The sequence below is a fragment of the Schistocerca serialis genome, chromosome 4, assembly GCF_023864345.2.
Source record: "Schistocerca serialis cubense isolate TAMUIC-IGC-003099 chromosome 4, iqSchSeri2.2, whole genome shotgun sequence".
Taxonomy (NCBI): domain Eukaryota; kingdom Metazoa; phylum Arthropoda; class Insecta; order Orthoptera; family Acrididae; genus Schistocerca; species Schistocerca serialis.
Window position 1 is genome coordinate 112784720 of NC_064641.1, and position 12461 is coordinate 112797180.

The window sequence follows — 12461 nt, forward strand, 5'->3', positions numbered from 1 at the left end:
GGAAAATATGGAATGCGCAAAAGCGACCAAAGAGAATAATGAGTGGCCTTTTGTCTTGAACGCCTCTTCAAGGAGATGGGCAACTTAACTGCTCGATCACAGTATGTGTACCGTCCAGTGAAATTCTTCATAAATAATCCATCACAATTTCAGGACAATACTGATGTACACACTCGAAAAGAAAATAACTACTATTGATCATTACTGAAGCTTTCAATGGATCAGAAAGGTTTCGCGGTGTGTCTTCACATGATGCAGATTGTTTTGTAATTGCGGACAACGGTACCGCAGCCATCCCATACGTCATACTTATACCATGTGTCTTTTCATTCAAATTATATTATAAAGAATTTCAAAATACACTGCAAGCTAATTTTACGGAAAATTCAAAGCATTAAAATAAAAACGAATCTCTCGCTGATTTCCGTTTCTGTTCTGATGCAAACGATGTTTATACTATATTTATCCAACAGAGATGACATGGGGACGGCACGATGCAACACATACAAGAACAAAAATTACTTCAAAAATCAAATCGGACTATGTGTAATTTTGAAAATTATCGATGCATTATTGTAGATATTTAACTTAATTTATATAAATCAACACATCGTACAATAGGTGCAACTACACTACTGGCCATTAAAATTGCTACACCACGAAGATGACGTGCTACAGACGCGAAATTTCACCGACAGGAAGAAGATGCTGTGATATGCAAATGATTAGCTTTTCAGAGTATTCACATGAGGTTGGCGCCGGTGGCGACACCTAGAACGTCCTGACACGAGGAAAGTTTCCAACCGATTTCTCATACACAAACAGCAGTTGATCGGTGTTGCCTGGTGAAACGTTGTTGTGATACCTCGCGCAAGGAGGAGAAATGCGTACCATCACGTTTCCGATTTTGATAAAGGTCGCATTGCAGCCTATCGCGATTGCGGTTTATCGTATCGCGACATTGCTGCTCGCGTTGGTCGAGATCCAATGACTGTTAACAGAATATGGAATCGGTGGTTCACGAGGGTAATACGGAACGCCGTGCTGGACCCCAACGGCCTTGTATCACTAGCTGTCGAGATGACAGGCATCTTATGCGCATGGCTGTAACGGATCGTGCAGCCACGTCTCGATCCCTGAGTCAACAGATAGGGACGTTTGATAGACAACAACCATCTGCACGAACAGTTCGACGACGTTTGCAGCCGGCCTGTGTGGCCGCGCGGTTCTAGGCGCTTCAGTCTGGAACCGCGTGACCGCTACGGTCGCAGGTTCGAATCCTGCCTCGGGCATGGATGTGTGTGATGTCCTTAGGTTGGTTAGGTTTATGTAGTTCTAAGTTCTAGGGGACTGATGACCACAGATGTTAAGTCCCCTAGTGCTCAGAGCCATTTGAACCATTTGAACCATTTTTTTTTTTTTTTTTTTTTTTACGTTTGCAGCAGCATGGACTATCAGTTCGGAGACTATGGCTGCGGTTACCCTTGACGCTGCATCACAAACAGGAGCGCCTGCGATGGTGTAGTCAACGACGAACCTGGGTGCACGAATGGCAAAACGTCATTCTTTCGGATGAATCCAGGTTCTGTTTACAGCATCATGATGGTCACATCCGTGTTTGGCGACATCGCGGTGAACACACATTGGAAGCGAGTATTCGTCATCGCCATACTGGCGTATCACCCGGCGTGATGGTATGGGGTGCCATTGGTTACACTTCTCGGTCACCTCTTGTTCGCATTGACGGCACTTTGAACAGTGGACGTTACATTTCAGATGTGTTACGACCCGTGGCTCTACCCTTCATTCGATCCTTGCGAAACCCTACATTTCAGCAGGATAACGCACGACCGCATGTTACAGGTCCTGTACCGACCTTTCTGGATACAGAAAGTGTTCGACTGCTGCCCTGGCCAGCACATTCTCCAGATCTCTGACCAATTGAAAACGTCTGGTCAATGGTGGCCGAGCCACTGGTTCGTCACAATACGCCAGTCACTACTCTTGATGAACTGTGATATCGTGTTGAAGCTTCATGGGCAGCTGTACCTGTACACGCCATCCAAGCTCTGTTTGTCTCAATACCCAGACGTATCAAGGCCGTTATTACAGCCAGAAGTGGTTGTTCTGGGAACTGATTTCTCAAGATCTATGCACCCAAATTGCGTGAAAATGTAATCACATGTCAGGTGTAGTATAATATATTTGTCCAATGAATACCCGTTTATCATCTACATTTCTTCTTGGTGTAGCAATTTTAATGGCCAGTAGTGTAGTTACCGGAATCGACTTTTCTGGCCTCGTGCTTTGAATAAGACCTCTATTGCTTCAAAATGCTTTATTTAAAACGTGTCAACAAATAAGCTGAGCACTGCTCTTGTGCTTGGAAGCTGTCCCTTAACAAAACCTTTTACGTCACTGTGAACAAGAAATGGTGCTGACTTCCAGTAAATGGTAGTAATATTTGGCATAATTCGTGTAAAGGAAACCAAAAGCGAAAATATAATGACACGGCGAGTGTTGATAAACGAAAAACAACTAAAGACATTTATATGAAAAAATAATTTCAGGCCATATAATCTTGTAGGGAAAATGTGTGTTATGTTACTTCGCAATCAAGTTTTGTTACTTGAATATTTGTGTTATGATTAACAAAACGACATTTCTCTCTTAAGCAGTGGATTGTGTGTAAATCGGGTGCATGCAGTCAGTTTTAGATTGACAGAAATAGCGGAGAATTCGAAAGAATTATATCGAAACGTCATGAAATGAATCTTCGACGTCCGCAGCAGCTACTTTGTAAAGTAACTGTCACTGTCAATGAATCTCTGCAAGAGCCGTGTAATTTGAGATGTTATCTTATTTTATTTTGAAGACGACCAGTTTCGACATTCCAGTACGGCCCATACGCATCTCTCCAAATAAACGATATGTCATATAGTGCCACATATCCATGGATGTCGTGAATTCAATCGTTTAACTAGATGTTATCAAGTGTTCGAATGAAGCACTAGTGAAATGAGGGATTTATGGCACTATCAGACATATCGTTTATTTGGAGAGACGCGTATGGGACCTGAAGATGGCGTAGTGGAATCCCGAAACTGATAGCCTTCAAAATAAAGTAAAATAACATCTCACTTACTCGGCTGTTGCAGAGTTCCATTGACAATTACTTCACCAGCCGATGTCCCCTGTCCATGAGGGATCAACAGAGATTGAACTTTGTGAAGCGGTTAGAGCACAGAAACGCAGCAGGTACACACGCATAAAAAAAAGTCATCTGCAAACAACCGAAGACGGCTGCTCAGATTGTCTCCCAAATCGTTATATAGATAAGGAACAGCAAAGGGCCTATAACACTACGTTGGGGAACGCCAGAAATCACTTCTGTTTTACTCGATGACTTTCCGTCAATTACTGCGAACTGTGACCTCTCTGACAGGAAATCGCAAATCCAGTAACATAACTGAGACGATGTTCCATAAGCACGCAATTTTACTAAGAGCCGCTTGTATGATACAGTGTCAAAAGACTTCAGGAAATCCAGAAATACGGAATCGATCTGAAATCCCTTGTCAATAGCACTCACCACTTCATGCGAATAAAGAGCTAGTTGTGTTTCACAGGAACGATGTTTTTTTAAACCCATGTTGAGTGTGTGTCAATAGACCGGTTTTTTTTTCTAGGTAACTCATAATGTTCGAACGTAATATATGTTCCAGAATCCTGCTGCATATCGACGTTAACGATATGGGCCAGTAATTTAGTGGATTACTCCTACTACCTTTCTTGAATATTGGTGTGACCTGTGCAACTTTCCAGTCTTTGGGTACGGATCTTTCGTCGAGCGAACGGTTGTATATGATTGTTAAGTATGGAGCTAATGCATCAGCATACTCCGAAAGGAACCTAATTGGTATACAGTATGGACCAGAAGACTTGCTTTTATTAAGTGATTTGAGTTGCTTCACTACTCCGAGGATATTTACTTCTACGTTACTCATGTTGGCAGCTGTTCTCGATTCGAATTCTGAAATATTAACTTCGTCTTCTTTTGTGGAGGCATTTCGAAAGGCTGTGTTTAATAAATCTGCTTTGGCAGTACTGTCTTCGATAGTATCTCCATTGTTATCGTGCAGAGAAGGCATTGATTGTTTCTTGCCGCTAACATATTTCACATACGATCAGAATCTCTTTGGATTTTCTGTCAGTTTTCGAGACAAAGTTTCGTTGTGGAAACTGTTATAGGCGTCTCGCATTGAACTCGGCGCTAATTTTCGAGCTTCTGTAAAGGATCGCCAATCTTGGGGATTTTGCGTCTGTTTAAATTTGGCATGTTTGTTTCGTTGTTTCTGCAACAGTGTTCTAACCCGTTTTGTGTACCAAGGAGGATCAGCTCCGTCGTTTGTTAGTTTATTTGGTATAAACCTCTCAATTGCTTCCGACACTATTTCTTTGAATTTAAGCCACATCTGGTCTACACTTATATTATTAATTTAGAATGAGTGGAGATTGTCTCTCAGGAAGGCGTAAAATGAATTTTTATCTGTTTTTTGAATAGGTATATTTTTCGTGGATTTGGGGATTACAATATTCAGTCTCGCTACGACAACCCTGTGTTCACTAATCCCTATATCGATTTTGGTGCTCGTTATTAACTCAGTATTATTTGTTGCTAAGAGGTCAAGTGTGTTTTCACAACCGTTTACTATTCGCGTGGGCTCATGAACTAACAGCTAGAAATAATTTTCAGAGAATGCGTTTAGCACAATTTCGGATGATATTTTATACGTACCTCCGGAATTAAACATGTATTTTCACCAACATATCGAGGGTAAATTAAAGTCACCACCAACTATTATCGTATGAGTCGGGTACGTGTTTGAAATCAAACTCAAGTTTTCTTTGAACCTTTCAGCAACTGTATCATCTGAACTGGGAGGTCGGTAAAAGGATCCAATTATTATTTTATTCCGGTTGCCAACAATGACCTCTGCCCATACTAACCCACAGGAAATATCTACTTCAATTTCGCGAGAAGGTAAACTACTTCTAACAGCAACAGACACGCCACCGCCAACCGTGTTTAGCCTATCTTTTCGGAACACCAATAGGTTCTTCGCAAAAATTTCTACTGAGCTTATACCCGGCTTTAGCCAACTTTCGTTGCCTATAACGATTTGAGCATCAGTGCTTTCTATTAGCGCTTGGAGCTCTGGTGGTGCAAAGTCCAATGTGGGGTTTTCATGAGCAATAAAGTCCGCCCCGGTAGCTGAGTGGTCAGCGTGACAGACTGTCAATCCTACGGGCCCGGGTTCGATTCCCGGCTGGCTCGGAGATTTTCTCTGCTCAGGGACTGGGTGTTGTGTTGTCCTAATCATCATCATTTCATCCCCATCGACGCGCAGGTCGCCGAAGTGGCGTCAAATCGAAAGACCTGCATCAGGCGAACGGTCTACCCGACGGGAGGCCCTAGCCACACGACATTTCCATTTCCATGAGCAATAAAAAGGGCGGGATTGATGTTTATGTTGATCTATTCTATTCCAGTTTCCTGAACAGGTCCTAGAACTCTCGGAACCGAGGTGATGCAAAACTTTTCTTGACATGTGTAGTTTACACAGGCAGACGGCGCGCTTGCTCTTACGTCAACGTGGATCCCTAGTGGCAGCACGCGAATCCCACCCAAAGCAATTATGATACCAAATCGATCAGGCGTCGACTTCACCTTACAGGAATACCGCGAATAAAGTGCAAGACTTGCGAGAAAAATACGGTAGTTCTCCTAGACGACACGCGGATGAAGTAGGACAGGAAGTAGATAACGTTGCCATCTGAGGCTTTCCCGGCGTACATGATGCTTCAAAGGTTCTAGGAAATACTGCCGGACGCAATCGTCGAAGGTCCACGATATTTTGACTAACAACCTTTGCGCCATCGTCAGGTGACTATCAGTGCCAGCTGATGATGGCGGAACGGTTGTTCACCGAAACATCGTGGACCTTCGACGATTGCGTCCGGCAGTACACGCAGGAATGTTGGAAGCGTAGGTAGTGTTCTATCTACCCTCTGGCATGCGCTTTAGAGTAGCTTGAGGATTATGTATGGAGACGTAGAAGAAATATGGATGTAGATCAAGCCCCTATCGCCGAGTAGCAGCAGTGTGGACGTGTTTGCTGCTCTCGCCAGTTCGTCTGAGCAGTGGGTGCTGACTTGCTGACTTGTTGCAGGCTGCTGACAGTTCGCGATGGCGCCGGCCCCGCCAGCGCCGCAGCTACTGATGCTGACTCTGCTGCTGATCTGGCTGCCGTCGCCGCAGGTCGTGTGGGCCAATTCACCGCGGTGAGTACAAGCAAGAGCGAACTCTGCAGGCGCATGGCATTCCGAGACGTGTAGCGTAACCAGCAGGTTGTGAAAGTGAAGTACACTCATCATCACGTAAATGCTGTCATGTCAACTCACTAACTGCGATAAAAGCACAAAGTCTTCCACGACCGATTTGTCCCATTAAACGTTGTCGGTGCAGTTGTCGCGCAGACTCTCAATAAAAAGTTGAGCTTTCGGCAATGTCCCCCACTTGTCTTCTTTGGAAAAGCAACTGACCGTAACGGAGTCAGAGTCCCTTAATTCTTCGACAGTGTCTTGCTTGCCTCATGGAGGTTGTTGTTGTGGTCTTCACTCCAGAGACTGGTTTGATGCAGCTCTCCATGCTACTCTATCCTGTGCAAGGTTCTTCATCTCCCAGTACCTACTGCAACCTACATCCTTCAAAATCTGTTTAGTGTATTCATCTCTTGGTCTCCCTCTACGATTTTTACCCTCCACGCTGCCCTCCAGTACTAAACTGGTGATTCCTTGATGACTCAGAATAGGTCCTACCAACCGATCCCTTCTTCTAGTCAACTTGTGCCACAAATTTCTCTTCTCTCCAATTCTATTCAATACCTCATCATTAGTTATGTGATCTACCAATCTAATCTTCAGCATTCTTCTGTAGCACCACATTTCGAAAGCTTCTATTCTCTTCTTGCCCAAACTATTTATCGTCCATCTTTCACTTCCATACGTGACTAAACTCCATACAAATACTTTCAGAAACGACTTCCTGACACTTAAATCTATACTCGATGTTAACAAATTTCTCTTCTTCAGAAACGCTTTCCGTGATATTGCCAGTCTACATTTTATATCATCTCTACTTCGACCATCATCAGTTATTTTGCTCTCCAAATAGCAATATGCATTTACTACTTTAAGCGTCTCATTTCGTAATCTAATTCCCGCAGCATCACCCGATTTAATTCAACTACATTCCCTTATTCTCGTTTTGCATTTGTTGATGTTCATCTTATACTCTCCTTTCAAGACACTGTCCATTTCGTTCAACAGCTCTTTCAGATCTTTTACTGTCTCTGACAGAATTACAATGTCATCGGCGAACCTCAAAATTTTTATTTCTTCTCCATAGATTTGAATTCATACTCCAAATTTTTCTTTTGTTTCCTTTACTGCTTGCTCAATATACAGATTGAATAACAGCGGAGATAGGCTACAGCCCTGTCTCACTCCCTTCCCAACCACTGCTTCCCTTTCAAGTCCCTCGACTCTTATAACTGCTATCTGGTTTTTGTACAAATTTTAAATAGCCTTTCGCTCCCTGCATTTTACCCCTGCCACCTTCAGAATTTGAAAGAGAGTATTGCAGTCAACATTGTCAAAAGCTTTGTCTAAGTCAACAAATGCTAGAAACGTAGGTTTGCCTTTCCTTAATCTGTTTTCTAACATATTCGTAGGGTCAGTAAGTAGGTAAGTGGTGGATATTGCCAAAAGCTCAGGCTTTTATATTGAGTTAAACAGATAGTACATCAAGAGAATTTAGTACAAATAAGATTACGTAGAAACTAAATGGAAATTTCAGCCTTCTGCCTATTCACCCGTAAGGACATACGGTGACAGGAACCGCCGTGACTCTGTTGAAGTGTGATGCTATTTATAGCCGAAATCTAGATTTGCAAGAGTAATAAAAACTAATGGAACTGCGACTGACTGCTGTGTGCCTGTCCTTCCTTATGGTCCACAGTCGCTGTACACAACGGTTCCTGGTCGAATCAAAGTCGATTAAGGATATCGAAATGTTTACTCAACAACGTAACGCTTCATTACAAAACAGTTGTCATAAAACAGAGTTCAGAACGTGAAATTATGTAACTTGTGAAAGCAATAATACAAGTTTCGAGAAAAAGTAACCAAACTGGAAATTTCGTTCACCAATGAAAAAACTGATAATTTCTACATCTACATCAATACTCCACGAGCCAATTTGCGGTACATGGCTGTGCGTACATCTGACAAATTTCCTCCTATCCCTGTTCGATTCGTGAATTGGTACGCGAGAAGAACAGTAGGATATTTTCCAACGTTAAAAATATGGTTCGGACTGTTGTTATTCTGATTATGACATTCAAATAACATTTACGGCTAATATTCTTACGAAATATATGATATTTATATAATATTAAAGCTTAAAAATCATTAAATATCACTTCCAGTAATTTTCGGGTTTGCAACCGGACCCCATCAACATTCTGCCACGATATTTCGGCCCAGAGACGTCCGGCCATCCTCAGGTGAGTAGACGAAGTACTGAAGAGAGCTGAGGCACGTCTTATGTACGGACATCTCTGGGCTGAAATGTGGCAGAATGTTGATGGGGTCCGGCAGCAAACCCGAAAACTACTGAAGAAGAAATACGCCGGCAAAATTCCAGAAATCACATTAAATATCACGATGTGATCACGTGGTCGAAAACGCTCTCTTAGTGGCTGAAGCTCTCGTGACGCCACAGACTAGGAGTAGGACGAAGTTGATGTGTGTTATATGAATGTTAGTCGAAGTTACCAGATTTTTACGTAAAAAAACTTAGCTATTTAATGACGGAAAACATAATTACAAGTTTTAAGTGACAATAGTAAGAAATTTTCTAAACGCTGATAGTGCAAACCTTCCGAAAGTTAATGCGTTTATGCTCCACCCATTTACAGCGGCGATATGTGCATTATTAAAAAACTAAGGAATTGTACTACTTTCGCAAATGGATCTGTATACTACAACTATACTGTCGACTATTAGTCATGAACTATGACTCAAACCAATTTCTTTTCTCTCTCTCACTCTCTCTCTCTTTTTTTTGGCATATCTTAGTGCTGATTTGCTCTATAGAAGACACTCAGCAGAGGCAAATCTCGGAGCAGAAGTTCATGGAGCAACGGGTAGCGCAACTTACTGCGGGTATAGAGATCACAGGTTCGAACAAGGAAAGGTCACATACATTTCAATGTTTTACACCAATTTGTTTAAATGGTGGGATGTTTTATGTATAGATTCACGCTAATCTTAGTTCTGAGCAATGGACAACTGAGGATAAATTCATTTGCTTTTCGTAGAAACAATTCACTTTCTCTTTTCTTTTTTAAAGCTTTGCTACTAGTCAAGACATCACCATACGCCCACGGTACAACGACACCTAGGACGATGAAGTTTTGTGTACGGAGAGATGCATTGAAGAGCCAAAGAAGCTGGTACACTTCCCTAATATCGTGTAGGACCCCCGCGAGCACGCAGAAGAGCCGCAACACGACGTGAAAAGGTCTTGACCACTGTCTGAAGTAGTGTTGGAGGGAACTGACACCATGAATCCTGCAGGGATGTCCATAAATCCGTGAGATTACGAGGGGTTGGAGATCTCTTTTCTGAACAGCACGCTACAAGGCATCCCAGATATTCTCAGTAATGTCCATGTCTGGGCACTTTGGTGGGCGGCGGAAGTGTTTAAACTCAGAGGAGTGTTCCTGGAGCCACTCTGTAGCAATTCTGGACCTTTAGGGTGTCGGATTGTCCTGCTGGAACTGCCCAAGTTCGTCGGAATGCACAATGGACATGAATGGATGCATGAGATCCCACAGGACGCTTACGTACGTGTCACTTGTCGGAGTCGTATCTATACGTATTAGAGGTCCCATATCACTCTAACTGCACACGCCCCACACCATTACAGAGCCTCCAGCAGCTTGAACAGTCCCCTGCTGACATGCAGGGTCCATGGATTCATGAGGTTGTCTCCATACCGGTACACGTCCATCCTCTCGATACAATCTGAAACGAGACTCCTCCGATCAATCAGCATGTTTCCAGTCATCAACAGTCCAATGACGATGTTGACGGGCCCAAGCGAAGCGTAAAGCTTTGTGTCGTTCTGTTATCAAGGGTACACGAATGGACCTTCGACTACAAAAGCCCATGTCGATGATGTTTCGATAATGGTTCGCACGCTGACACTTGCTGATGGCCCAGCACTGAAATCTGCAGCATTTTGCGGAAGGGTTGCACTTCTGTCACATTGAACGATTCTCTTCAGTTGTCGTTGGTGCCATTCTTGAAGGACCTTTTCCGGCTGCAGCGATGTCGGAGATTTGATGTTTTACCGGATTCCTGATACGGTACACTCGTGAAATGGTTGTCTGTGAAAATCCCCACTTCATCGCTACCTCGGAGATGTTGTGTCCCATCGCTCGTGCGCCCACTATAACACCACGTTCAAACTCACTCAGATCTTGATAACCTGCAATTGTAGCAGCAGAAACCGATCTAAGAAATGCGCCAGACACTTGTTTTATATAGGAGTTGCCGTCCGCAGTGCCGTATTCTGCCTGTTTACATATTTCTGTATTTGAATATACACTCCTGGAAATTGAAATAAGAACACCGTGAATTCATTGTCCCAGGAAGGGGAAACTTTATTGACACATTCCTGGGGTGAGATACATCACATGATCACACTGACAGAACCACAGGCACATAGACACAGGCAACAGAGCATGCACAATGTCGGCACTAGTACAGTGTATATCCACCTTTCGCAGCAATGCAGGCTGCTATTCTCCCATGGAGACGATCGTAGAGATGCTGGATGTAGTCCTGTGGAACGGCTTGCCATGCCATTTCCACCTGGCGCCTCAGTTGGACCAGCGTTCGTGCTGGACGTGCAGACCGCGTGAGACGACGCTTCATCCAGTCCCAAACATGCTCAATGGGGGACAGATCCGGAGATCTTGCTGGCCAGGGTAGTTGACTTACACCTTCTAGAGCACGTTGGGTGGCACGGGATACATGCGGACGTGCATTGTCCTGTTGGAACAGCAAGTTCCCTTGCCGGTCTAGGAATGGTAGAACGATGGGTTCGATGACGGTTTGGATGTACCGTGCACTATTCAGTGTCCCCTCGACGATCACCAGTGGTGTACGGCCAGTGTAGGAGATCGCTCCCCACACCATGATGCCGGGTGTTGGCCCTGTGTGCCTCGGTCGTATGCAGTCCTGATTGTGGCGCTCACCTGCACGGCGCCAAACACGCATACGACCATCATTGGCACCAAGGCAGAAGCGACTCTCATCGCTGAAGACGACACGTCTCCATTCGTCCCTCCATTCACGCCTGTCGCGACACCACTGGAGGCGGGCTGCACGATGTTGGGGCGTGAGCGGAAGACAGCCTAACGGTGTGCGGAACCGTAGCCCAGCTTCATGGAGACGGTTGCGAATGGTCCTCGCCGATACCCCAGGAGCAACAGTGTCCCTAATTTGCTGGGAAGTGGCGGTGCGGTCCCCTACGGCACTGCGTAGGATCCTACGGTCTTGGCGTGCATCCGTGCGTCGCTGCGGTCCGGTCCCAGGTCGACGGGCACGTGCACCTTCCGCCGACCACTGGCGACAACATCGATGTACTGTGGAGACCTCACGCCCCACGTGTTGAGCAATTCGGCGGTACACCCACCCGACCTCCCTCATGCCCACTATACGCCCTCGCTCAAAGTCCGTCAACTGCACATACGGTTCACGGCCACGCTGTCGCGCCATGCTACCAGTGTTAAAGACTGCGATGGAGCTCCGTATGCCACGGCAAACTGGCTGACACTGACGGCGGCGGTGCACAAATGCTGCGCAGCTAGCGCCATTCGACGGCCAACACCGCGGTTCCTGGTGTGTCCGCTGTGCCGTGCGTGTGATCATTGCTTGTACAGCCCTCTCGCAGTGTCCGGAGCAAGTATGGTGGATCTGACACACCGGTGTCAATGTGTTCTTTTTTCCATTTCCAGGAGTGTACATGCTTTCTTTGGCACTTCAGTGTATCTTAGGTCCACCATGAGTGAACCACGATGTTATAGTTTGGCAATTTTTTCAGTTCATAGTAGTGTAGCTAATGGTATCGATTGTGATGACGTAATTTCAAAATTTGCGTCAGAAAATGTTAGAAGGACGAGATTCCAAGCTTCATGTTAAAGTCACCTATCAGTGAGAAGATAGCTTGCTGTTAGTGCTGCTTCATTCCCAATAACTTAAACTGTGTTATTAATTAAAACACAGTTTGCTAATTTGTTTCCATTTGTGAAAACTGGTTACAA

General features: G+C 44.5%; 1 protein-coding gene across 2 annotated transcripts in view; it reads left to right on the plus strand.

The window, feature by feature from the left end:
- Positions 1-12461, plus strand: part of LOC126474886 (chitooligosaccharidolytic beta-N-acetylglucosaminidase-like) — a 302146-nt gene that overhangs the window by 134845 nt on the left and 154840 nt on the right. For both annotated transcript variants that reach the window (XM_050102379.1, XM_050102380.1), the window contains one exon: positions 6234-6345. In XM_050102379.1, coding sequence (XP_049958336.1) covers positions 6251-6345 — 95 coding nt within the window. In that variant the 5' untranslated portion in view covers positions 6234-6250. The remainder of the gene's footprint in view (positions 1-6233; positions 6346-12461) is intronic.